General features: G+C 49.6%; 10 protein-coding genes across 10 annotated transcripts; 5 read left to right on the top strand and 5 right to left on the bottom strand.

Moving 5' to 3' along the window:
• Positions 1-387: 387 nt before the first annotated feature.
• F9C07_2287847 (major facilitator superfamily domain-containing protein) lies at positions 388-2659 on the bottom strand. The gene is made up of 5 exons (XM_041295173.2): positions 2312-2659; positions 2110-2244; positions 1880-2049; positions 743-1816; positions 388-696 (listed from the first exon to the last, which is right to left on the bottom strand). Exons 1-5 carry the CDS (start codon positions 2496-2498, stop codon positions 649-651), a joined length of 1614 nt encoding a protein of 537 aa, XP_041150725.2. The 5' UTR covers positions 2499-2659; the 3' UTR covers positions 388-648.
• Positions 2660-3100: 441 nt separating this feature from the next.
• F9C07_2287846 (zeaxanthin epoxidase) lies at positions 3101-5243 on the bottom strand. Its single transcript, XM_041295174.2, has 9 exons — positions 4522-5243; positions 4400-4464; positions 4341-4354; positions 4132-4291; positions 3964-4075; positions 3868-3907; positions 3614-3793; positions 3449-3549; positions 3101-3391 (listed from the first exon to the last, which is right to left on the bottom strand). The coding sequence occupies exons 1-9, from the start codon at positions 5181-5183 to the stop codon at positions 3301-3303; spliced, it is 1425 nt and encodes a 474-aa protein (XP_041150726.2). The 5' UTR covers positions 5184-5243; the 3' UTR covers positions 3101-3300.
• A 35-nt stretch (positions 5244-5278) lies between these two features.
• F9C07_2287845 (uncharacterized protein) lies at positions 5279-6595 on the top strand. The gene is made up of 3 exons (XM_041287430.2): positions 5279-5554; positions 5622-5837; positions 5896-6595. Exons 1-3 carry the CDS (start codon positions 5343-5345, stop codon positions 6500-6502), a joined length of 1035 nt encoding a protein of 344 aa, XP_041150727.2. The 5' UTR covers positions 5279-5342; the 3' UTR covers positions 6503-6595.
• Positions 6596-6851: 256 nt separating this feature from the next.
• On the top strand, positions 6852-7374 carry F9C07_2237525 (uncharacterized protein; the record flags this gene model as incomplete). Its single annotated transcript, XM_071510009.1, has 2 exons — positions 6852-6945; positions 7013-7374. 2 exons carry the CDS (start codon positions 6852-6854, stop codon positions 7372-7374), a joined length of 456 nt encoding a protein of 151 aa, XP_071367581.1.
• A 601-nt stretch (positions 7375-7975) lies between these two features.
• F9C07_12853 (uncharacterized protein) lies at positions 7976-8809 on the bottom strand (the record flags this gene model as incomplete). Its single annotated transcript, XM_071507907.1, has 3 exons — positions 7976-8270; positions 8462-8736; positions 8762-8809. 3 exons carry the CDS (start codon positions 8807-8809, stop codon positions 7976-7978), a joined length of 618 nt encoding a protein of 205 aa, XP_071367580.1.
• A 1483-nt stretch (positions 8810-10292) lies between these two features.
• F9C07_2287843 (cytochrome P450) lies at positions 10293-12464 on the bottom strand. Its single transcript, XM_041287436.2, has 4 exons — positions 12096-12464; positions 11266-12039; positions 10676-11205; positions 10293-10607 (listed from the first exon to the last, which is right to left on the bottom strand). The coding sequence occupies exons 1-4, from the start codon at positions 12293-12295 to the stop codon at positions 10387-10389; spliced, it is 1725 nt and encodes a 574-aa protein (XP_041150730.1). The 5' UTR covers positions 12296-12464; the 3' UTR covers positions 10293-10386.
• A 405-nt stretch (positions 12465-12869) lies between these two features.
• On the top strand, positions 12870-14123 carry F9C07_2076771 (uncharacterized protein; the record flags this gene model as incomplete). The annotated part of the gene is made up of 5 exons (XM_071508828.1): positions 12870-12902; positions 12962-13415; positions 13478-13564; positions 13630-13843; positions 13907-14123. 5 exons carry the CDS (start codon positions 12870-12872, stop codon positions 14121-14123), a joined length of 1005 nt encoding a protein of 334 aa, XP_071367579.1.
• Positions 14124-15790: 1667 nt separating this feature from the next.
• Positions 15791-17701, top strand: F9C07_2287841 (O-methyltransferase). The gene is made up of 4 exons (XM_041295170.2): positions 15791-16296; positions 16357-16689; positions 16755-17281; positions 17349-17701. The coding sequence occupies exons 1-4, from the start codon at positions 15946-15948 to the stop codon at positions 17512-17514; spliced, it is 1377 nt and encodes a 458-aa protein (XP_041150732.1). The 5' UTR covers positions 15791-15945; the 3' UTR covers positions 17515-17701.
• A 1027-nt stretch (positions 17702-18728) lies between these two features.
• F9C07_2287840 (cytochrome P450) lies at positions 18729-21380 on the bottom strand. Its single transcript, XM_041295175.2, has 3 exons — positions 20682-21380; positions 19844-20616; positions 18729-19785 (listed from the first exon to the last, which is right to left on the bottom strand). The coding sequence occupies exons 1-3, from the start codon at positions 21061-21063 to the stop codon at positions 19282-19284; spliced, it is 1659 nt and encodes a 552-aa protein (XP_041150733.1). The 5' UTR covers positions 21064-21380; the 3' UTR covers positions 18729-19281.
• A 315-nt stretch (positions 21381-21695) lies between these two features.
• Positions 21696-23530, top strand: F9C07_2237518 (cytochrome P450 monooxygenase; the record flags this gene model as incomplete). Its single annotated transcript, XM_041295171.1, has 4 exons — positions 21696-21885; positions 21938-21943; positions 22019-22805; positions 22873-23530. The coding sequence occupies 4 exons, from the start codon at positions 21696-21698 to the stop codon at positions 23528-23530; spliced, it is 1641 nt and encodes a 546-aa protein (XP_041150734.1).
• Positions 23531-23741: the final 211 nt, after the last annotated feature.

Here is a 23741-nt window from a genome sequence, read left to right as displayed (position 1 = left end):
ATTCCCGATCTTGCCCTTGAGCAGCCTTGTCGAATGGGGCGTCGGCAATTTTCCCGGGAAGTGGGGCGTCCAACATGCTTTTCTTCGATTTTGCGGAGAGACATAAAACAGTGTAGGAGGCTGCGCTGGCCTAGAGACTTACTTACAAGAGTGTAGAAAGGTTGCACCGGTTTCAGGACGCACTGAAATCTACTCCCCCCGGAACGAACCCTTCCCTGTGGTCTAAACTTTTGTTATTGATGGGTCGAAAGCCATATATACATTCTTATATCTTGCCTTTCTACATCTTCAATTCTAAGTTGCCATTAAATCCTCATAATGAGACACCAAATGCGTTTCAGATATTTACGCCAAAGTAAACACTTATTGTGTGGACTGTAGCAAAAGTTGTATTTGTGGTGGTATTGATTATATCTAGGGTTGTGTCTAAGGCCAAGAGAAACTGTACCTTTCAAATAGGAGAATGGTATTCTGCGGCAGAGAGAATGGAATACTTGTAATCCTGGCAAAAAAGCAACAATCGAGAACAGGTAATGCCACATCTGGCCTTCTCCATGCGTTCCTAAAATTGTGATCTTCAACCGTAGCAAGGCAGCAGATGCAGTTGGAATCCGATTCTGACGGACAAATGCTAGCTGACTGAAAGTCTCAATACGCGGCGGTTCTCTGTTGCTTCTTTTCCATATATTGGCGCCACTACCGAAAGTTAGAGAGTGTGTTAAACGCTAACGTTAGTGGTTACCTTAGGGTTGAGTATGTAAACTGGAATACCCAGCAAGAAGATACCACCGGTGACGGCGGCCAGGATCCCCATTGCAGTTGGGTAGCTGTACTTCTCCACCATTGGGTTGATTCCGTAACTCAAACCGAATGCCACGATGTTCTTCATACCGACGACCGCAACAAGAGCAGGACCAGGGTTCCGCTCCCATGACTCGGCCGCGAAAGAGGTCGACAATATGAGAACTGAAACAAAAGTAATTTGGAAAAGCGTCCAGCCCATGTATGGGCCCCCCCAGGTGGCGCCACCATCAGCTGTAAATCCGTAAAGAAGAAGAGCCGCGACTCCGAGGACGCCAGGGAAGATCAAGAGAATGAGACGATGCTCAGGGACAAAGGCTCCTCCATTTCTTGTTGCTTTCCAAACGATAAATTTATCCCCCAGGAAGCCAGCATACAACATCCCACCGAACCCACCGAACACGCCGCCGAGGTTAATCAATCCGATTGATTCAGGTGCCCAATGGTAGTTATACTCAAGAACGGTGTTGTAAGATAGTGACATGCCAATTGATGAGGCAAGGACCACAGAAGAAAGAAGTGTGGCATAAAGAATCCCAGGACACAGTAATGCTTCCACGATTTGAAACAAGATCTGTGGGATAAAGGTGAGGGCGCTTTCGGTTGGATGTGACCACGGCTTCAACATTTGCCAATACGTCTTTTTGGGTCGCAGCTCCTCTGGAATTTCCTCACCACTGGATGGATGTCCCTGGGACTCAAGGACCTCGCGAGTTTCATCCTCTGTGAGCATTCTGGTCACCCCAAATCGGTCTGTTATTACCATACGGCCATTGACGAACTGAGACCGCCTCTTGTAACCGGTCTCAAAGCCGCCAAAAACCACCAGAACCAGCCCTATCGCGACCGCAATGGCGAAGACCCAATAGAACCATCGCCAGCCGAGACTAGCAACTTCATAAGAAGCTGCCAGAGTAAGACAGCCCGTAATCGCGTTCTGTGCGGCCCAGTAAAGGCCGTATACCATTCCATGCTGATGAACGAAAGTCACCTCGGCAAGAATGAGTGGTAGAACCTGATTTGGATGAATTATTAACTTCCTGGACGAGCCTCATCGGGGTCAGTTCGAGCTACCCACTGACTCTGTAGCACCTGCCGCAAGACCCTGTATTATTCGTAATGCCAGATGCTGTTCCCATGTGTTGCAAACGGCACATCCGATGGTGGCTCCCAGGAGGACGACTGTTGAGATGATCGTTGCGATACGGCGACCGTAAAGTAACCCAAGTGGAAGGATCAGAAAATTACCTTATGAGGCCCCCGGTGCAATTAGTTAAACTGTTCGAGAAGTTTGCAGGGGATGCCTACCAATTCCGACAAACATGGACGGGAATGTCGATAACCAGACGACTTGGTTGGTAGTATACCCTTGAGGCAGATACAACTGGAAGAACACGTTGAGAATTGCCCCAAGGCCCCCAATGCAGGACAAGGACATGGTAGCTAGTGAGAATATTTGTCAGCTTTCCGAAATCAGGGGGAAGAGACGTCCAGAGTACGAAAAACTCACAAAACCAGCAGCAGCTCACAATGATCGCAGTTTTTTCCCATGTGCTATAGTTCAACGGATCATTGGGGTCTTTGCTGGGCACAGGCAAGCGCTGAACCTGACCATCGGCATCAACCAGAAGATTCCCCCGCGACTTCGTCCCAGCTTCCACACATTCTGCTAGCTCAATGGCGGGTTTGTCATCCATGGCGCCTATCGGTGATATATAACGAATGGTTCAAACCAATCGTGATTGCAAAGGCGTCCGATACGGAGCAGGTCCTTACCGGGGGTTTATTTGGTGTTATATAGGAACATAAGTCTGCTGGGGAACCTGGGGTCCCCAAACTATTCAACACGGCAAGTGGAGGGAAAAGAGCCGTGGTGGATCTTCGCACGGACTTTCCCCCACTCGGACCGAAGTCTGGGGAAGCGGATGCTGGTGAACCCCCCCCCGCAATACGGAACACCAATCAGAATAACCCTATTAGACTTGTCGGCGCAATACATAGTTGGTAGACTACTCGTCTAGGTGTTGCGAGGGACAAACCATGACACAAATTCCGAGTAGGATGATCAGGGCTCTCCTAGGCCTTCTGGCAATGAGAGACATAGTGAAAGCCAACAGTCAGCTGTGCTAAGCCTGGAAATAAGGTTATAGAAATATGCCTCCCGGGAAAATGGTTTCCCATATCCGTCGTGAAGCAGTCTTGAAGCGTGGCAAGTCTTAGGTGAAGCTTTAAAGAACATAGTTGTAACGAGAATCAAATTGTTCAGTAGGCTGATGGAAGTCGATTATACTATAGGCATGGGACCAATGTGTAGTTGACATATCGCCGCGAAATATAAGGGTACTGTAGAACTTCTTATATACGGCAGTAGCTTCTTGAATACGTTGAATTCAGCTGCCGAAATTCAAAAACACACAATTACAAATGGTACGCGGTAATAATTGAGAAGTACAACCAAGTGCATCTATGATCTTGTCACAGTCCTATGGCAACTCTCACTTAAGCCAGGCCTGCTAGAGATCTTTCACTTCGCAGCCACTCCTTGGCACCGTTGTACATGCTGTTAAAAGCCATAAATTCGTCCGGTTTCCTAAACAAGCCTAGTCAGCATACAGGGAGCCGGGGAGTCAGTGGTGTGGGCAACTACATTATGACAGTCTTCTCCTGCTTGACGGTGCCTGGTCGCGCAGCCTGTCGACTGTATCCTTGTATGAGACTGGCACGGGCGTATCGACTTTGAAAGGTATCCTGCTTGTCATAAGAACTCATGACTAACAAGGGCCTAAGAGCGATATTCAGGGATGAGTCATACCGCAAATAACCTTGTGATTTGCTCAAGGGATGGTGGTTCCATTATTTCCTTGAAGAAGGCACCGAGGGCCTCAGAATCTTCAATTGCTTGACTGGCACCTTGACCTTGTGTGGGGAGCATCGCATGCGCAGCATCGCCGATCAGGAAGAGCCGACCGCGATGCCATGTGCTAAGCGGTTCCTGTCACAATCAACATTAATCCGACATCATTGAAAGCGACGTGGTGCTCGCTCGAGATGGATATCTAAACATACAATGTCTCGTAACTGCCACAGCCCAATATCGGGGGAGTGCCTGATATGAAGTGAATCAGAGAGAGTGAGGTCTTTGGCCATTGCAACTTCACTCACTTGAAAATATCCGTGATCCATCGGGGGAATTCTGAGAAAGTTTCCATCAACTTATCTAGTTTTCCTTCTGAAACCCAAGACTGTGTTGCGTTTGGATCCTCGTTCATCCGCTCTGCAAGAAAAACCATAAATATTAACCATCGTTGTCGCACAGACCAAGGGCCATACCATCTGGAACCAGCGCAACTATTCCAAAGACATCGCCCTCCCTTCCAGGACCCATAATCAGACGGCAATCATGTGCAACGACCATTGATGTGAATGGCGCTCGGGGGTCGATCTTATCACAAAACTCCTTCTCTTCTGTTTCAAGTACATTTGACGGGATCTATTTGATAAGCAAACCTGCCCCCAAAACACTAGGGGTGTCCCCTTACCATGAGCCGATAGGCTGGCAAAGTTAGCCTTTTCTGCTAAAGATGGGGTTGGCTCTTACCAGAAAGCCCTGTTGGCATTGGGGTAGGACCATCTTCCACGACCACCTTGCGTAAGTTGCTGTGACTGCATAGAACCCTGTTAGAGAGTAATCCTGGCCCTATACCCGGTGGGCTAGCTTACATTCCGTCAGCGCCAATGATAATATCTCCTCTGATTTCCTCGCCACTCTCAAGAGTTACCACTCCGCCCCAAGGGTCGCAGCGAACCACCCGAGAGGAGACTCGAATCTCCACCAGATCCCCTGCGACAGTCGAAGGGCTCAACACTGCTCGTTTCAGTGCGTCATGCAAATCCTTTCGATGCCATAGGACGCGACTGGCGCCGTATTCTGTTTTGGTTGTGAGTGGGACTTCATTCACCAGCTCCCCCTCAGTTGAATACACTCGGAATCCCTGATCCACCATTGAACGAGATGTGCTCAGTTCTTTCCCCAAACCCCAAGTTTTATAAACGATCTTGGTGGCGTTTGGCTGGAGAGAAATCATAGCACCAATCTCCTTGTTAAGCCGTGATTGTTCGAGTACGATAATCTTCCTGCTGGGGCCCCGGAGGGCAATAGCTGCCGTGAGGCCAGCTATGCCACCTCCGACAATGACAATTTGGAACGGAGTGCTTGTTGTTGTCATGATGAGTTGGGAGAGAAAGAACAAAAATGACATGAGATCCGAGTCACATCGTCGCATGAAGAATATCTTCTCAGTTTCACCCAGTTCATGAAATCCGCGGCTTGTCCACTTTTCCACCCTCGACTCCCACTTGCCGTACACCAACTGAATCGGCATAACATTCTGTTCGGGAAGTGGGGGTGGGGTGGGGCAGTTGCAAAGGGAAATGAGGTTTTACTGGCAGTCCGGAGATATGGTATAAACCGACCGCTGGCATCAACGTAGGAATCCAACTGACTCACAGGAATCAAAGAATCAAAGAATCAATCTCAAGTCATGTCTACTGCCACCACCACCATCACTGCATCTGTTGCAGCTGCAGCGCCAGCGCCGGAAAATGTCCGCATGCGGATCGACGGCAGCGACCCCAAGTTTGGTGATTTCCGGGATGATCTTGCCCGGGATGGATTTGCCGTTGTGAAGGGTGCCATTCCCCGTGAGCGGGCCCTCAAATATGCCGATGAGATGTTCTCATGGCTGGAGAACTTGTAAGTTATCCGGGGTTGAGGATTCTACGCCTCATTGGCTGTCTCGCAGGAAACTCATCAAACTTAGTAACCTGGGGTTTGATCGTCACGATCCGTCGAGTGTTCACAAAGACAACCTTCCCGTAATCAATGAGAAGGGAATGTGCTTGCAGTATGCCGTCACCCACGAGAAGTTCGTTTGGGATGTGCGTAGCGAACCGGGGGTCGTCGAAACCTTCGAGAAGGTGTACAATGACAAAGATCTCATTGTCTCTTTTGATGCCGTGAACTTCGGTTTCCCGAAGTATGTTTTTTCCCCTCCGCCGAACATTGAACCAGAACTCAAGCTGATACTCTACTAGCCGCACAGATCTTCCTGCGAATAAGCCTTGGCCACACCAGGACCAGGACCCGGAGAAGCCAGGTTTCCGGTGTCTGCAAGGCTTGGTGAACTTGCTTCCCAATGGCCCTGATGATGGCGGCCTAATTGTCTGCCGCGGAGGCCACCTGCTCTCTGAGCAATTCCACCGCGAGTTAGCAGATGAGGAACGCATCCCGGCCTGGACTCCGGAGTGGTACGGATACACGGAACGGGGAATGAAGTGGCTTGATGACCATGGGTGTAAGTGGGAGAAAGTTTGTGCTGAACCTGGCGACCTTCTGCTATGGGATTCCAGAACTCCTCACTATAACCTCAGTCCGAAGGGAGAAACCCCTCGCTTTTGCATCTACACCTGCTACATGCCGGTAGCGGACACCACCAATGACGACTTGTCGCGCAAGAAAGAAGCGTTTGAGAACTGGCTAGGAACAACCCATTGGCCTAACGCGAAGCACACAGGCTCCAACGTTGCCAAGCGAGACGGCAAGGAGTGCCCAAGTAACCGTTTTAAGCCAGTGAATGAGCCCCAGCTTAGTGAGAGGGCATTCAAGTTGACAGGTATTCCTTATCTGAAGGCTGAGGCTTGAAAGGCACGAAGTCACACCATTCTTTTGTATCAAGAGCTACGATTTTCTGGAAATTACTATCAAGATTTATTTTTACAGTAACGAAACCTTACAGAACATCTGTTGTCAACTCTCTTTATATCTTGCACAGGGATGCAACAAACTGTAGTCCACGGCATTTGTCGTTAAGCATCTAATCGTTGACGGAATTTTGATAATTATCCATCACTTCAGTTGCCGTCGGCATCCTTCGCACTCCGCAACCTGAGGATTAGTTGATCTGTAGAAACGACAGCATGCAGATGTGGAACTGCAGAGGAATTACAGCCGATATCCGAAGTAGGACGTTCTTCGCACGATCTGGCTGCGCATGTTCGGCAAGTGGGAGAGCACCACTCAAGCATTGGGTTACGAATGGGAGAATTGCGAGGAGGCTGGGGGTTATCAGATAGGAGACAGGTCAGGTTTGGAAAGGGATATCCTTTGAGCCTTGGAACAAAATATATCAATAGTTAATACTCACCTCATTAGCGAATTTGAGCCCTCTTCCCTCGTCATCCCAAGCCTTGCTCATGGAATCTTTCAAACAACCCCCGCCTCCTTTTCCCGGGGCCAAGACATACGTCTACAAGACCATCCGTGATTTGAAGCTCGAAGTGGATGTTTTCATTCCCGACAATCTCCCATATAAAGACACGACCACAGCTGTTCTATTCCTTCACGGCGGAGGATGGATCGGCGGAGACCGCACCGAGTACTGCCGACCTCTTTTCGACGAGTTTCTTGCTCAGCAATACGTCGTGGCATCTGCAAATTACAAGACTCCTACCGGAGTCGGACTTTATATCCGGCCAACTCGAAGACATTCGCGATCTATCGAAATGGATGCATGAAGGCCTGTCGAATCATTTAAGCCAGAATGGGCCGAGAACTTCTATAGAAGATGTCATTGTCGCCGGTGCATCGGCCGGTGCATTACTTGCCCTGTTGACAGTAAGTTCTTGACCCCCTCTCTCTGCCTCGCATTTTCCTCCAGTCTATGCACAGAAAGGGACATAACACAAAATCAGCCGAAATTATGGAGCCAGAAGCCGGCCGCAATTCTCTCTATATATGGCCCAACAGACCTTCGTCGAATTCAACTAGTGAAGGGGGGACCATTAATTCAGTTGATGTGCCAGAACTCACTTCGGAACGTATCAGTTCGGTAGTTGATATGGAACGCCCAATAGCCTCAACACCACCTCCGAAGAGTTTCAAAGATTTCGTCTTCAATCCAAGGCAACAGGTTGGAGCGGAAATTTTCCGTCGAGGACTGGTAGCTGAATTTCTCCTTCGCGGTTTGATTCGACATTGCCCTGATGGCAGCACTATAGAATGGCAACTGCCGGAAAAGGGAGAAGCGCAAGAATTTGAGATTGATGGCATCAGTAAGTTTCCCTCGCTGCCTGAGAATGGTATGCTTAATATAACGATCTGCTAACGAAATATACATTAGGTCCCTTGCATCTTGCAAAGCAGATTGCCTATCCCCCAACGTACCAGATCCTTGGAAGTCAAGACGAGTTTTTTGAAGTCGCACATGCAGTTGGTCTGGCCGAATGTCTCGACAGTCAAGGACTCCGTCACAAGGAACATATCGTCGACGGAGCGCACCATGCATTTGATATTGGGGCTAACACGGGTGACGATATTCATCTCAACGTGATGCTCCCAGCCGTTGATTGGATAGCAGGCGTGATCAATCATCATTGAAGACTCGAAGTTCCGATTTGAAGTCAAATGCAGTCTATACTGGTACATACATTTCAAAGTAACAGAAAGATAGCCCCCATAATCAATACCGACACAACCTATCCAATGTCATCCTAGCAGATTATAAAAGACTCCCTCTCAACTCATCCATACTAACGTAATGCATCCCTCCCTCACATCGTCAAACGCCCCCCCCCCCCCCCGGCAACCCTCACCCAACAATACCCATTGACACACCGATTCATAGTCGCAAGCGTATACTGCACCCTCTCATCATCCTGCATTCGTCGCTCAACAGCCGACAGTTCATTACGGACTGCCTCGCTCGCTGCACCCCCACGTCCGCTGGACGGAGATGATGGACTGATGGTGTCGTTGGCGGCGGCGGCGGCCTGCAATTGATGAGTGAGGCGGTCCCTCGTGGCAAGGCCTTCTGCGCGTTGCATATCCTGCACCTTCTTGGCTGCTAGGAGTTCTTGCCATTCTGCTTCAGGGAGACCCTTTTCACGGATAGGAGTGCTTAACGAGCGAGCGCTGGCGGGTCCTCGGTGGTTGGCATTTGTGCCGCTGCATCGCCAAATCGAGGGGAGAGGTCAGGCTATGGCGAAGCAGTCCCGGGAGGGAGAAATCCGTAAATTCCTCGAGTGCGTTGTGGGAGATACGACCAACGTGACGAACAATGCTTCCCAGGTCTTGCACCGCGATCTCCTATACGCCATGCACAGAGCGACAGATCAATTTCCTCTTCACCTTCTACGATTTCATGGATGACAATGGCGCAACCCGCATCACACCTGGGAGCAACAAATGGCCCTTTCACGAACGTGGGAACATGAAGCAGACTATCCCTGCCGAGATGGAGACGGAGGATTATCTCCTGATCGGGGAAAAGTCATCCATGCGATGGGCGAGAACAAAACGGAGATAGAACGGAAATGTATTCAGTTAACAGTCATCCCAAGAATTATATTAAATTGCCATTGCACTCGGGGTTGAATGATCTCCAGGGGACGATCGAGGATTTGCAAGATGTTCTCCACCAGCCCAAAAGTAGGTTACGATTGAGTCTGTGGAGCTATGAGCATCTGCTTTTCCGACTATTCCTCGAAGCGCTGATTTCCAAGTTCCTGGGACATGAGATCAAGCTCATTCACGGAAATCGAAATCACCAATCCTAGTCCACTAAGGTCCGTCATCGTATAAAATATTGTCTGGAAGCACTTTAGATAAACTCTCAGGACAGGGCCAAGCGTTCCATGAGGAACATCTAGAGAACTTAGCTTGTCAATGAAGGCAACCGCATTGGCAGGGTCCTGGAGAGGGGTCAGCGGACATGGATGTTGAGAAGACCGTGTTGAAAATGGCAACACCGACTCCTCAAAGGACGGGCAGTCCGAGACGCATGGAGGATGATGATCCCACATCAAACAGGGCCAGCAAGCCGGTTCCCAGGGTGAGTATGATCCAAGCCAACCCGTAGAACCCATACATATCCACCGAACAACGGAACCATCAGCATGGAGGCCGCTGCAATCACTACATCAATGATGACGATGGGCAGCAGGGAGATGGCGGATAAAATAGCCATTTCGAGCTGTACGGCTTGGTAAAGCAAGGGTAAGTATTGCAGAAGCGAGATCAGGACCGCGCCATGGAGGAAGCCTCCAGTAACGTTAGATTTCCTGTCCAAATCGGATTCTTGTCGAACTGCGGGTGTGAATATCTCGGCCTGTCCCATTTATGCGTGGCTTGATAGCCTAAGTATCAGGTCTACTGTTGGCTTAGGGCTCAAGCTGAATCAAAGACAACTCGCAAAAATCGAATTCGAACCCTTCAATTATAAAGGTGCGATGCTTGCCGACGGGGTGAGTCAACAAGGAGTGTCTGACATCTGAATTTGAGCTGCCTAAAAAGAAGGCTAGACAGGGATATATGTTCTCTTCTCCTAGATCCTGATATTCTTCTGGATTGAACCAACCATATGGGAATCGAACTACCTAGTATAGAGGGGGTCTACGGTTTCGATACTATATTTATTCTGACGACTACATTCAGATTGATGTCAGTTACTAAGCGGTACCACAAACGCGGTGGTCGCTGTTAGATTTATATTAGTCTAGTTACAGCTATGGACATTCGATAGTTAGACCCTAGCAGGTAAAAGGATCTTGATTGACTGGCTTTCGGCGTCGGATCCGAAAAGGCACTTGCGCAGATGGCTTGCGGACTCCAAATCCGAAGCGCGGTGACCCAAACTGCAAGGAGGAATTGGGCGCCAGCAGCTCAATATCAAACATGGTAGCCATCATGGAGCTTGCGAGCAATATAATGCGCTTTGCTAAAATACGACCCGGACATGCGTGTTGTCCGCCTACATTCTGTCAATAGCCGGCCCAGTGTTTTCCGTAGAAAGTTTTATAAATCTTGAATCGGCCTTACCTCCATACGGTATCCAGCTTCCATCGAGGCCTTCTAAGGTAAATTGCCCTGAGCTTGAACCTTGACCATCCATCCTCTTGTACTCTCCCCTAGGAGTAGATTCAAGTGGCTGAGAACACTCTTTCCTTGTAGGCCCGCTGCCTTCGTCTTTTGGGTCAATCAGGAATCGCTGTGCCCAAAAGGTATCCAGCGGATATTCTCCATTCCGTGTGTTCCATACGGACTTGTCAGTGTGCGCGAGACTTGTGTTGATAAAGATCATTTTATCAGGTGGGATGGTTACTCCTGCCACCGAAAGCGGTTGATGTGGTGAGCACCGGGGGATATGAATTTGTACGCCAAAGCGCAAGGTCTCGGCATACATCGAGAGCAGCAAAGGCTGCTTCCCAAGCTTATTGAGGTCGAAGCGCAAGGTGGCCCCTGGCCGGATGCAATTCAGCGCCGCTAAACGGATATTCTCGACGAGGGAGTGATCACGGTACATGTGGGTGCAAAGGGCCATGGTAGATGGGACCACATTCGTAACAGAGCTAGTTACAAGTCAGTCATGACAGTAAATAAGACAAGCAAAATAACACTACAAGGCATACGCCCAGATGAAGCCAAGATCCGTGGATGCCACTGATTTGGCATCCTGTCCTTCGATGCTCAACAGCATCTTATTCCTTTCGCGCATCATCGCCGACCCCCAGTATGGATCGGCTTCACCTCCGCTGGTCCTTTCACAACTTGGGATTGTTTCTGAGAGTAGAGTAGCCTGTTGATGCCACCTCATGATAGCGCCGAGAAGCTCATCCCGCAGACGATAGGCTTCGGGGATTAGCCACGACGGTAAGCGCTTGGCTAGTCTCATTATTTGTTTATCATACCGCCACAGGTTGCGGTTGAAGTCTGAGTTCTTTGTGACCAGCAGCGGACCATATAAGGCTTGTAGGATCGCTGACCCGAGATGGGTCTCAAAGAACTCGGTCAAGTCCATACCATACGTCCACTCAGACGTCCTTGACACGGCCCCCTCCAGAGAGGCAAGTAATAGCCGTTCTATGCGCTCCGTCGTTGGGTCCAACCCTGCGCCTAAGAGGCCCTGAACAAGGTTCTCGTGTGTGTGGTAACTCACACGTCCGTGCCACGGCGTTTGGCTGCCGGGAATGGGCCGATGCCAGGAGCCCGAGGTATCAGCGAGATAGGCATCAACGGCTTTCTGCTCCATCCCAAAGCAATGCTTCAGTGCAATGCCATATGCTTGTGTAACTGTAAGGCCGGGCGTGCTGAAAATGGAAGCGATGTTCTTAGCTCCTTGGACTATATAGACCTCGCCGTTTAGAAGATCTACCCGCAGTGGCCAACGATCCTGGCAATAGAGGCTGGCAGCTGGTTAGTCCCTTACTTCGTTCGCATTTTGGCCGGGGTGAATACTCACGAGGCCTGGCGGAAAAGGTTTAGTCCGTCGAGCACAAATGGGATGGTGCTTTTCAGGAATGGTATTGAGTATGGAAGGCTGCGTGGTGCGTTGGGATAATTGTTTGGGACTTGCAACTTCCTGGTCAAAGCCCAAAGTGCCCACACTGTACCCACAGCTACCACCCCGATTCCAATCAAAGAAAGACTGAATGCAGGCATGATCAAACTGCCAATATCGGTTCCATCCGTGTGACTATCTGGAGACACCTGAAGCGGCTGGCATTACGCTCTATTTAGCCTACGCACGAGCAGTCTGTCCTCGATTAGACGTCCCGTTTTGATCGAGTCAGAAGATTATGATTTACCTGAAACATTGACACGAATCAGGTAATGCTCCAGGTGGCACCCATAATACCATAACTGAGGGGCTCAATGCATGGATGACAGCACTGCCTCGTAATAGTCTGTGCATAGTAATTGCATTAGCACGTCTGTCACGCCTGGCTCTATAACCCTGAATGGCGCCCTGCCTGCAGAATGGCCCCCACTGGAATGGGACGGGTTTTTATGCAGCCGAAGAGGAGCAATAAGCCATCTAATGTGGGTGATATGAGCATTAGCATGGGTTTGAACGCTGCTCCTGTCAGCTCGTTACCATCGCATTGGAATTAACTATCTTGAAATAGCCGAGTCCATTTATCGCATTCCCAGCCCACTTCTCCGCTCATCACTTAATAGTCCATTTCCTCTCTTCCCTGAGGTCCCCGATATCATGGCAGATTCAATGTTAATGATGCATGCCAAAATTTCCAAACATGCCTTTCTGGTGATTGGCACTTATTCAGAGCCATCCATTGTCTGTGCCACTAACTTTCCGAGTTACAGGGCGTGCTCTGGGCATTTACGGCTACTGACACTGTCTTCGTCCTCTTTCGCATCTTTGTCCGGATTGCCTCATTCCGTCGACTCTTTGTCGATGATATCTTCGTGCTACTCGCATGGGCCATCATGCTGACCAATGCGATCATCTGGCAGATCCAGGGGCAAGTGCTTTATAATTTGTATGCGATCAGCACTGGCCAGGAATCATACACCCCCGCAGTTCTGCCTATGTTTGAATCATTCATGCGATATATAGCTCCCATGACGATTATGTTCTACTCAGGGCTGTGGGCCATCAAGTTCTCATTCATGTCCTTTTTCTTCCGCCTCAACTCCAAGGTCAAGAGCCATCGTATTTGGTGGTATGTTGTCATGCTGGTTGTTGGAGGCGTCTATATTGCATGCGTGGCCGACGTCGACTACAAGTGTAGCCTAGGCGGAATGGAGTATATAATCAGTGAGAACTTTGACGATCTGGTCCAGCCCAGAAGACAAAGACTAACGTGGGGTTATAATCAGCCAAATGCAGCGACCTCGATCATGTCCATTATCAGAACCGCACATTCTGGGCAAACTGTGCCGGGGATATTGTCACTGATATTTTGAGTGCGTTGATCTGATCTAAATTCGAAATAGTCGGATATGGAGCTAATACTGCTTGCGAGATCAAGTCCTCTCAATCCCTATTCTCATTCTATGGAACACCCGCATCTCGCTCCGTAAGAAGTTAATTCTTTTCAGCGTGTTCTCAGCGACCATCCTGATTATGGTTGTCGCCATTATCCGAGTAGTCGTCAACAATTCCCTCAACAGCAGTGTGGATATTGGCTGGCTGTACTTGTGGAGTTTCGTCGAGATGGGTACCGGTGTGTTATCTCCTACCATGTAATTTCTTCTTGCTGATGTAGTTTCAATAGGGATCATTATTGCTTGTATCGCGTCATTCAGACAGCTCTTCGTCACCTCACAAAACCAGCATCTATTTGGCAAGGTCAAGCATACACCTCATAACCCGCTACTGGGCGTATCGGGCAAAAAACATGGCCCGTCGCAGGAAAGCCATGTTGGGGACACAGAGTCTCAGACAAGTGATGCGGCGATTGTGCCGATGGATGCTGTGCACGTTCGTAGCGACTTGGAGGTGGTTACTTCATCTAAAAAGTGAACTTTGATCCCAAGGTAAACGGCACCACCACGGACCAAATACATCTTTTAATGAATTCCTCATCTCCAATCTCATGCGGGACCGCCAGTGCGTCCAGGGTTGAGGCGAAGATCTGCAGATTTTCCGCCCAGACTTTTAAACCTCCTTTCCCGGTCAGGATCCGAAATCTGACCGTGAATTTACTCTTAAATTGTACTATGATTACCGCTTTACCCAGAAAGATAGACATGGCGCAGTTATTATTAGCCAGTGTCGCGAACTGGAGAACGACCGAGGCTAGCCTGATAGGCGAGAAGCGCGGTTCGTAGTAGAATAGTGCTGCGGATTAATGGCCTGTCCCACCAGTATATTCAAGTACGACTTATTACGCAGAGGGATTTTTTAGGTACCTATACAGGTTGGTTTAAACAAGAAGAGTCTGTATCTCACGTAATGACCCCTCCGTCTAGTGCCTGCTCCAACTGGGGGCTAATGCAGGCATTTCCGAAATCGTCAGCAGGGTAAAATTAATCCCGCTTGGCACTGGACTGATACGATGCGGGCCTTCGAAGTAAGAAGCGGGGAAATCCGTATGCCTTGCCGCATCACTAAGGAAGACGTAGAAGATACACGTATGAAGCGCACCAGGTATGTACTTTGCTATCCCGAGAACGAAACGGATGAATGCACATGTGCATACGGGCCCCCGGCGAAAGACATGCAGCGAGACTGGGGCGCAATCGCTGTATCTCCAATGATTGGAGACGAATAGCAAGGTTGAAGTGACTACACCGACGAAAGGTTTGCCAACGATTGAATAGTACTAGGCAGGATACTGCCTCAATCAAGTCATTGCAACCCAAAACATCCATGCTAACTAGTTCGACGCGCAGGAGAATCGAGCGGTCATCATTCTTTTAATTCTCAAGGTCAGAAAGAGCGTGTGTCCGACGAGAGCAACAGCACCGAAGGTAGGTTACTATTGGTGAATTTAAATTATTAAGAGATACACTAAGAAAACACATTGCCAGTTTACGGGCTGGGTGAAATAGCACGCAGAAAAGGCTCGATACACACCACAAACACAAATACATTGATAACATTCCACGTACAAAATGACCGCTTCTGGAGTATTAGGGCTGGGCGAATAATGGTGACCACAGCAGGGCCTAAACCTGCAATGGCCCGCCCGCCCGGCTGTGAACCATTGGCAATGAGCATGGCATACTGCCCACTACAGCTGGATGAGTGCATGCACTTCCCAGAAGAACATCGTCTGTCACAGTTCAAAAGCGTAACAGGCCACATTATGAATTCAGCGTGAAGAATTCCGGCAAGATCTGCGGAATAGCAACTTTGATAGCTTTGGTATCTAGCTCAATCAAGGAGGACCCCAAGAATAGACAGGCAATCAGAATCACGAGTCGCCATCCTGCGGGGTCATTTCGCGCGGGGATTAGTTAGGGCTGTCCATATCGGAGACACCGCTAACCGATGTTAATCGAATCATAAAAAATGACTGCAATAACAAGGATTATGACCTGCTTTTTTGTTGCTCTTTAGTACACTCTGACATGGCCCTCTGGGTTTCCACGTCTACAATGGTGCCCAGTCCCTGCAGATCCCATTCAAGAGGGCTATATTGCGGGTCCCAGGGGGGAAAAGTCCGAGCGGGGCTGTACATATACAATTACACAATCTTACAGACATATTAGGGGTTAAAAAATAATTTGCCTCATGGGCACTCATATAGCCGCAATAAGATTGAAGCATTCGGAGAGCAGTGGGCAAGAGGACAACTACCTTTCACCCTTTCAACAATTGATTATCTTCATCGTTGAACATGGTAAACTTCCATGTGCCTGTACGGGCCTTTTCCGTTCGAATTGCCTCGCGCTCATTGTGCCGCCGGCCATTAGGGCAAATACAGGCCCGCTTCTCATCGCAAAGTGCCGCGACAGGCAGCATTACACAATTACTGGATAGAGTCCACAACACTACCAAGGTTTACCTTGACTTTGTAAAGTCCCTGAACCTCCCGGAGCCATCTTACCAGTATGGTGATGGACTTGATCCCCGCCAACCACTCCCTCAGGAAGTAGCAGATGCCAGGGAGTCCGCCATTGAGGCGACATACGAGCTCCATCACTTACTCCTGGGTCCACTTGGGCTTCTGTTTAGCTGCCCTGGCGAGGTTAGCTCCCTTCACCAACCTTGGCAACACTTGTTTTCCCCCATCTGAACTTTGTACAAGCAATTGTTTCTCCTTAGCCTCCAGTACATCTACCGCTATAAGATCGCCCCACAAGTCCCTATCGAAGGCACGATCACCTTCGAAGAGCTCGCGCAAGCAACGAATCTGAACATTAAGGATCTCACTCGCTTTCTTCGCGTGGCCATCAGTCGCCATGTCTTCGATGAGCCCGAAAAAGGCATTATCGGTCACACCGCAGCCTCCAGACTCCTGATCAACAATCCTATGGTAGAGGCCTGGCTTCTTAACATTGCTGAGGAATACTGGCCCGCGTTCACACGAACAGTCGACGCGACAGAGAAGTGGCCCGGTTCAGAAGAGCCCAATGAAACGGTAAGAAACTACTATCTCAGTTCCTCCACCAGAACACATGATTTTGACCCCATTCACTATAACAGGGTTACTCCCTCGCCTTCAACACAAATAAGAATCCCTTCGATGAGATTTCCAACGACCCCCGTCGACAAGCACAATTCATAACCGCCATGCGCTTCTCCCACCTCCACCCATCCTACCACCTATCTCATCTCCTCGATAACTACGACTTCGGCACCGGCGAATGCACAATCGTTGACATCGGCGGCTCTCATGGCGAGGTTAGCACAGAGATTGCCTCCCGGTACCCCCAGATCCGCTGTATCGTCCAGGACCTTCCAGAGACGATCGCGGACTGGACTACACGCGTGCCCACGTCCCTGCAGGATCGAGTAACCTGTATGGCGCATGACTTCCTGACCCCTCAGCCTGTCCACGGAGCGGACGTTTACCTTCTGCGCTGGATTCTGCATGATTGGTCAGACAAATATTGCGTGAGAATTCTCAGAAATTTGGTCCCGGCATTGAAGAAGGGGGCTAGGGTGGTTGTTAATGATATTTGTATTCCCGAACCGGGGGAGCTGGGGCCTAAGGCGGACCGGGACTTGAGGTATGTGTTTGACCTTTTTGTAATCTGTTTCGTGTGTGTTAGTGAGTGTCTTGCTGACAATTCTCAGGTTCATGGACATCGCTATGAAAGCGTTCAACAACGCTCGAGAAAGAGATGTGGAGACGTGGGGGGAGCTGTTCAAGGAGGCGGATGAGCGGTTCCGGTTTTTGGGCGTTACTGTGCCTGCTGGGGCGAGGATGGCCATCATTGAGGCTGACTGGATGGGTCCATAAGTGAGAATCAGGTACTTACTGAAGACGGCATTGCATGGTTCGAATAGAGAGTGCTAGGATAGCAAGTTTTCCTTGGGCAAACCTAAGCGAATTGTAGAGGTATATATCTTTTACATATGCACACACGATATACAATAGACACAGATGCTTAGGTCAGACATTCATCCTACCGTGAGTGTTACAGAACCTGGCTGCTAATGATTGTAAAATTTTAGGGAAAATACTAGATTGAGATACATCTGCATTGTGGTTCAACAAGTTGCTTCTGCGGTGCTGCTGGTTCCCTCAGTTGTTCGGAAGTAACCGCTCGCTGGAGACATCACGGTAAGAAACCCTCTCCCTGTAGAAACCCTACTTGCCTTTTGTGAATTGTCTACTTCCTTCCAGCAAAACCAGCAACAATCATGAGCAACATCGAATCTCTGACGGAGGCTGAAAAAGACGCCTGCATCTGCCTTTCGACTCTTTTCCTCGACTGCGTAATGTCGTCAGATGACATAGCCCTTATGGCACAATCGCTGCATCGTCTCGGCATCATTATTAGGGTGATCAGCTCGATCATATTCTCTGCTATGAGGTATTCCCGATTCTTTACCCAAATTTGCTCAACCCTGCAGGCACCTGGGACTATTTCGATGAAGCTGATCTCATCACCCGCATTAATGGTCTCCGGACTCAGCCGAAAGTACTGCAGATGTTGGGCAGCAACATGGCCTGGCTGACATTAGCTGGATCTGTTCTTACTTCATGGGCACCGGCGAAAGAGATACTCCGCCAATTAGACCAGGCACATCTTCGCAACCCTCCTTTGCCTTGGTAGAATTCTTCTTTTCTCTAAAATCCTAATAACAAGCCCGTTTCTTTACCTACTTTCATACAAAACGCTGACACCGTGGAACAGTGATACTACCTTGACAAACGCGGAGACGTGATGTGAATCTGGTGTGGACAGTGGTAAGGGTGGTTATGACTGTCCTTGTCAAGACGGCCAGTGGTCATCACGATGCGAATGGTTGCTCGTACAGCAGCCATGTTCGACTTCCATCTTGTTGTGTTCAACGATGACTCGCCTCCCAAATCGAGAGGGAGGATTGCCTGGATGTACCTGGATGTACACCGGTATCGCTGAAGCATCTCTTACCTGTATATTGTCCATTTGCTATATTTGCAGAGAACTTATGTCAGTGTTACTCGCGGTTTCCTACCAGCACATGGATCTGATATTATCTGATTATTGCGGTTAATTGCCTAGGCTACTGTTTCTTAACAATACTATCTTTCTATTTTGGTCTTCCAATATTCCCGAAAGTGATTTTTACCAGTACAAGGAGGTCATTTGATGTGTCCAGCTTTTGTTCAATAGAGTAGTAGAGCTTTTCTAATGTAGAGATCTTGGTCCATGTACTGGCGTATCTGGTATATATTATCTCTATAGCTTTAGGCGCTTGTCTCCTTGGCTTCTAAGCACAACTTGTCACGCAGCTTCGTGATCAGCGCATAGAATCGAGAGGTCTCCGCCTGCCTGGCTTGGCTCTCCTGGTGCAGGTGCTGGGTTGTATTCTCACTTTTCGCGAAGGCTTCTAGAATCGCTCACAGAATAGCGTTGTCTGGTGGTGGTGCGACATGTCCCTTTGTCAGACTCACTAGAGGCGCCAGTTTAGCAAGTTTATTTTCTGGCATCTCTCGAGTCGGCCGGCTGCCTTCTCCGCTTGCGCCTGATAGTACGATGCTGGTGCTCTGCTAGGTCCATTTGAGGTTCGCAGTGGTTTAGACCCGCCGACATTTCAAATGTACCCGCTCTGCATCCTTCATCCGTAGAAGCAGCTGCAGATCAACATCTCTCGTAGTAGCCAGCACCCTCTCGCGCGTCTGCTGGAACGTCTCTCCCGCGTTCGCGACGGGACTGATCCGGTGATGCCGGAAAAGACTGGCGATGACCGCGACAAACTCCACCTGCGAGAATTTATTCCCGGGGCAGTTCTGTGGCCCATCCGACCAGGGGAAGTACGTGCACCGCACCGGAGTGATGAGTTGTTCATCTTCGATCGAAGTCGCCCTGACCAACTTGGTGGGCGTGATCCATCGTGATGGTTTCCATTCCAGCGGATCCTCCCAGTGCTGAGGATCGATGTGCATTGTGAGAAGGCTAGGATTGATTCCTACCTTTGGTGGGATCATGATCGTTCTATCGCCGACTTTCAGTGGTTGGGCCTGGTCGTTGGTCCATTTGGGTAAGGAAGGGATCGGGGGGTAGAGACGGAGGGTTTCCAGCTATCAAGAATCAAGATGAATGTTTGAACGATATGCGATTGGGGAAAAATAGACATACCATGACAGCGCGGCAGCGATTGAGCTTGGGGAAAAGGTCAGCATATTGACCCTTGGTGTTTGTCAACAACAGGAGCTCCTCTGCAACCCAGTCTTGCACCTCGGGGTACGCGGCCAATAGAAGTAGTCCGAAACTTAGCGTATTGGCCGTTGTATCATGTCCCGCAAAGTTGATCACGAATATGTTGCCAAAGATCTCGTCGGTAGTCAGTCCTTTTGACGGTGCGTCCTCCTGCTTGAGATTCATGACGCGCACAAAGGACGTCATCAGACCCCCCGAGCCAGCTTTGCCCTCGTTCAAGGCCTGTACCTCCTCGTCCAGCATACGCACCATGTGCTGCTTAAAGTCCGTCGCGGCTTTGGCCAATTGTTGCCACGATTCCGGAGCAAACGAAAGAGAGAGGAGTCGCCGCGGCATAATCATCAGCAAGATGGCATTATCGAGCACGGTCTGCAAGGCATCACGATAGCTTACAGAGTCACTTTGCTCCCGGTGACTGTTGCCATTACCACTGCGAAAAGGATACGATTTTCGAAATCCTATAGCAGCGAGGACATTCAACGATAGTGTACGGGTATCCTTCGCGACGCTGGAGATCTTATCGAGGTCTGGAGAGGCCCAGATGTCAATCATCTGGCGGGTCTGCTCCACACTTTCATCCCATACAAAGGACATCACACTCTCGTTGAAAGGAGTAGCAAGCACCTTTCGATGACGTGGCCAGTCGGTTGTATTTGCCGTGGAGATACATGGTCCATAGACTTCGAGCACCGCTACAATGCAGTATAATGATTAGGCACCGGGGTTATAGGTACGCAATGGTCGGTAGCAGACATACTATACTGTTCCACGGGGCGAATAAAATCCGTCCGTCGTTGGAAGATGTCATGGATTGCTTCTGAGTCGGCGACATTGATGTAAATTTCCTTGGGAGTGACCAGCGCCCAGATCGGACCGTAGCGGCGATGCGACTCGCCTCGGTCGGCAAAGTACCAGCCGCGCCGAGAGTAGCGACCAAAATTACCCCAGTTGATGGGAAGTCGATCGAGCCAGGGCCAGAGATGGGGCTCGAGAATGACCCAAAGTAGGTTCTGGGGGTCGATACACAGCCGCACCAGAGGAATTTTCATAGCACACGCGCGGCGGTAGTTGATCTCCATCGCTACCAAGCTCCAGGCCACGTAGGCCAGGGCCAGAGTTTCGAGCAGCAGTAGAAGCATGGTGATGGGTGGGTACGGAGTAGGAATCAATGGAAAGTGAAATACGAAGAAAGGGGAATTGACGCGGACGAAAGGAAATGGTGCAGCTGAGGTTACATTAGCCTGTTGGTCTTTGTTTGTCGGTTTCCGCGGTTATGCCCGCCTTGCCCTAATTTCTTACACCCTCATCCATAGGCCAAGGGGGCAGGGATCAATAAAGGTGCCGTGGATCTGCAGTCTTACCAATAGAAAATGATACCTGGTTATAGCTCGCGGTGAGGCCATCTAAGACTGGGGCTTAATCATAACAAACACCGTTTCTGACATGCAAAACAGCCCCGAAACAGTCCACAACTCGCCTATTATAGCATCAGAAGTAGCCTTATGTCTTGGCTTCATAACCCCTCATATGCAACTGTGGGATGATGTCTGTTTGCTGCTTCATGACTCCGCCTCTCTTGGCGCTTATCTCCTCTCTGAGCCACTGCCTAATTGGAAGGTTATGCAGAAATTATTGAATACCTGGTTTACTCTGCCTTGGAGCCCTATTTCAAAAGGAAGCCTCGAGCAACGACGCTTCACCATGACCCTTTCGAATACCACTCCACTTCGTACTTGCTTGTTTGTAGGTCACCTAGAGTGAGAAACAAAAAATGTTGGATGACCTAGTGAGCAGCATCTCCTCGCCCGACGCGCAAGACATAGCGACGGGAGAGCGGACCAAGTTCCATCGCGTCCTGTATCTACTGCTTCTAGTACTCTTCGCGTGGAGGCTATGGGCATTCACTATCTCCCCGCGGCTCTATCGTGACCGATTAGAGTATCTCCCATATTGGATTCCATGTAGGTTTCCGATATCTTTCTTCCTGCGAGTCACCATGGCTAATGCTACTAGATCTCGGTGTGTTATAAGGGCCATCTCCAATGGGACGCAGCCGCAGCACTGACTGGAGGTGCAAACTCCACTACTTTATAGGTCATGCCGTACCTTTCTTTAGAAATTCTAGTGCCCTTTTTGCTAGGGCCAAGAAAGAGTTCCGCCACAAACTATGTGCCCTGCGTATAGCCGGGCAGGATATGGTGATGGTCACAACGGCTGCACAGATTGCCGCTATTGACAAAGACAGCCCGACATTTGCTTTCGAGCCATTCGTAGATCTCGTCTATGATGAGATCGCCACTGTCTCGCGCGAGAGCAAGCCGCTTTTGTGGAGGACCCCGGCGGAAGGTTATAAATCGCTCTTTCCAAGCGCCAAACAAATGACCGCCGCGCATACAGGAATCCATCTACTACATAAACAGCTCACGCAGCCAGATGCAATGCACGAATTTATGACCAACTCCCTAGTCCATGTGAACAACACACTGCAGTGGGACTCGTTCTACAACACCAGTGTCCTCGCTGCAACAGCAGATGTGAAGGTGGTTTCGCTAGAATGCTTGTGCCGTGATGTGATTATCGACGCCCAGCTAACATCATTTTTTGGCCCTCGCATACTAGAGATAGAGCCCAATATTCGATCGTTCCTTAAAGCATGGGATTCCATTAGCTGGAAGGTCTCATACAGACTCCCGTCCTTTCTAGCCAAGCACGCAACGCAGCTCCGGGACCATCTGATTGAGGTTCTTGTGAAATACTACGCCTTTCCCGCCGAGGAGCGGCCCGGCTCTGTCTCATTCGTTAACGATGTCTATGATGACTATAAGCAAGCCGGGATTCCCGATAGAGACATCGCAGGTATCGTTTTTACGATCCTGTGGGGGTAAGTCAGAGGCTTTCCATGCTATCTCTTCATGGACCCAGGCTGAGGATCGACTGAAACGTGCCAGACTCAATTCCAATGTCAACGCTATATCATACTGGATGATTGCCCATTTGATGAACAACCCCACAGTGGTGAACGAGATCCGAGAGGAGATCGCGCCCATGATGCGGGCCCTCGACTCCAGCCCTACGATTGATGGAACTATACTGGCAGATGTCTCCAAAGACCCACTACTCAACAGCTGTCCCATCATGAATTCAACGTTCAATGAGACCTTACGCTTCACCGCTACGGGTAGTAGCTTTCGTGAAACCACCCGAGATACGACCCTGGACGGTCGCCGCATTCCCAAAGGTACCAAGATTATAATCCCACAGCGGACTCAAATGATGCATAGTGCGGCCTTTGGACCGGATCCTGAAACTTTTGACTGCTACCGATTTTATCGGAACAAGTCGCTCCTGCGGAAGGTGGAGTTTCGCGGGTTTGGCGGCGGCACCACATTGTGCAGCGGGAGAGTTGTGGGAAGGCATCAGGTGCTCGCCTATCTGGCACTTCTCTTTTGGAGATACGATTTGGAGGTAATTGGACCGGATCAAGAAGTGTTGGGTGTGCGAGGGAAAGGCTTCCCAAGGCTTGATGAAGCTAAGCCAAGTCTCGGACCAGGAAAGCCAATAGATGGAGACGATCAGATCCTTAGGCTGACTCGCCGTAACGTGTAGGAATACTGAAGATACAAAAAATATATAAGCATATGGTTTAGGGGTCCTTGTATTCAAGTCGAATGGACTTCTCTCTCTTTCTCTCGGCTCATCTCCCTACGATTGTGTACATCGCTATGGATACAGACATATTCCTAACCTAACCTACTTCGACCAGGAGAGGAAAAAGCAAAGCATTATTCGATGGAGCAGCGCTCGTCAGGATGGCGTT

Source organism: Aspergillus flavus, chromosome 8 (genome assembly GCF_009017415.1).
Source record: "Aspergillus flavus chromosome 8, complete sequence".
In the NCBI taxonomy this organism is placed as follows: domain Eukaryota; kingdom Fungi; phylum Ascomycota; class Eurotiomycetes; order Eurotiales; family Aspergillaceae; genus Aspergillus; species Aspergillus flavus.
This window is presented reverse-complemented; position numbering and strand designations above follow the sequence as displayed.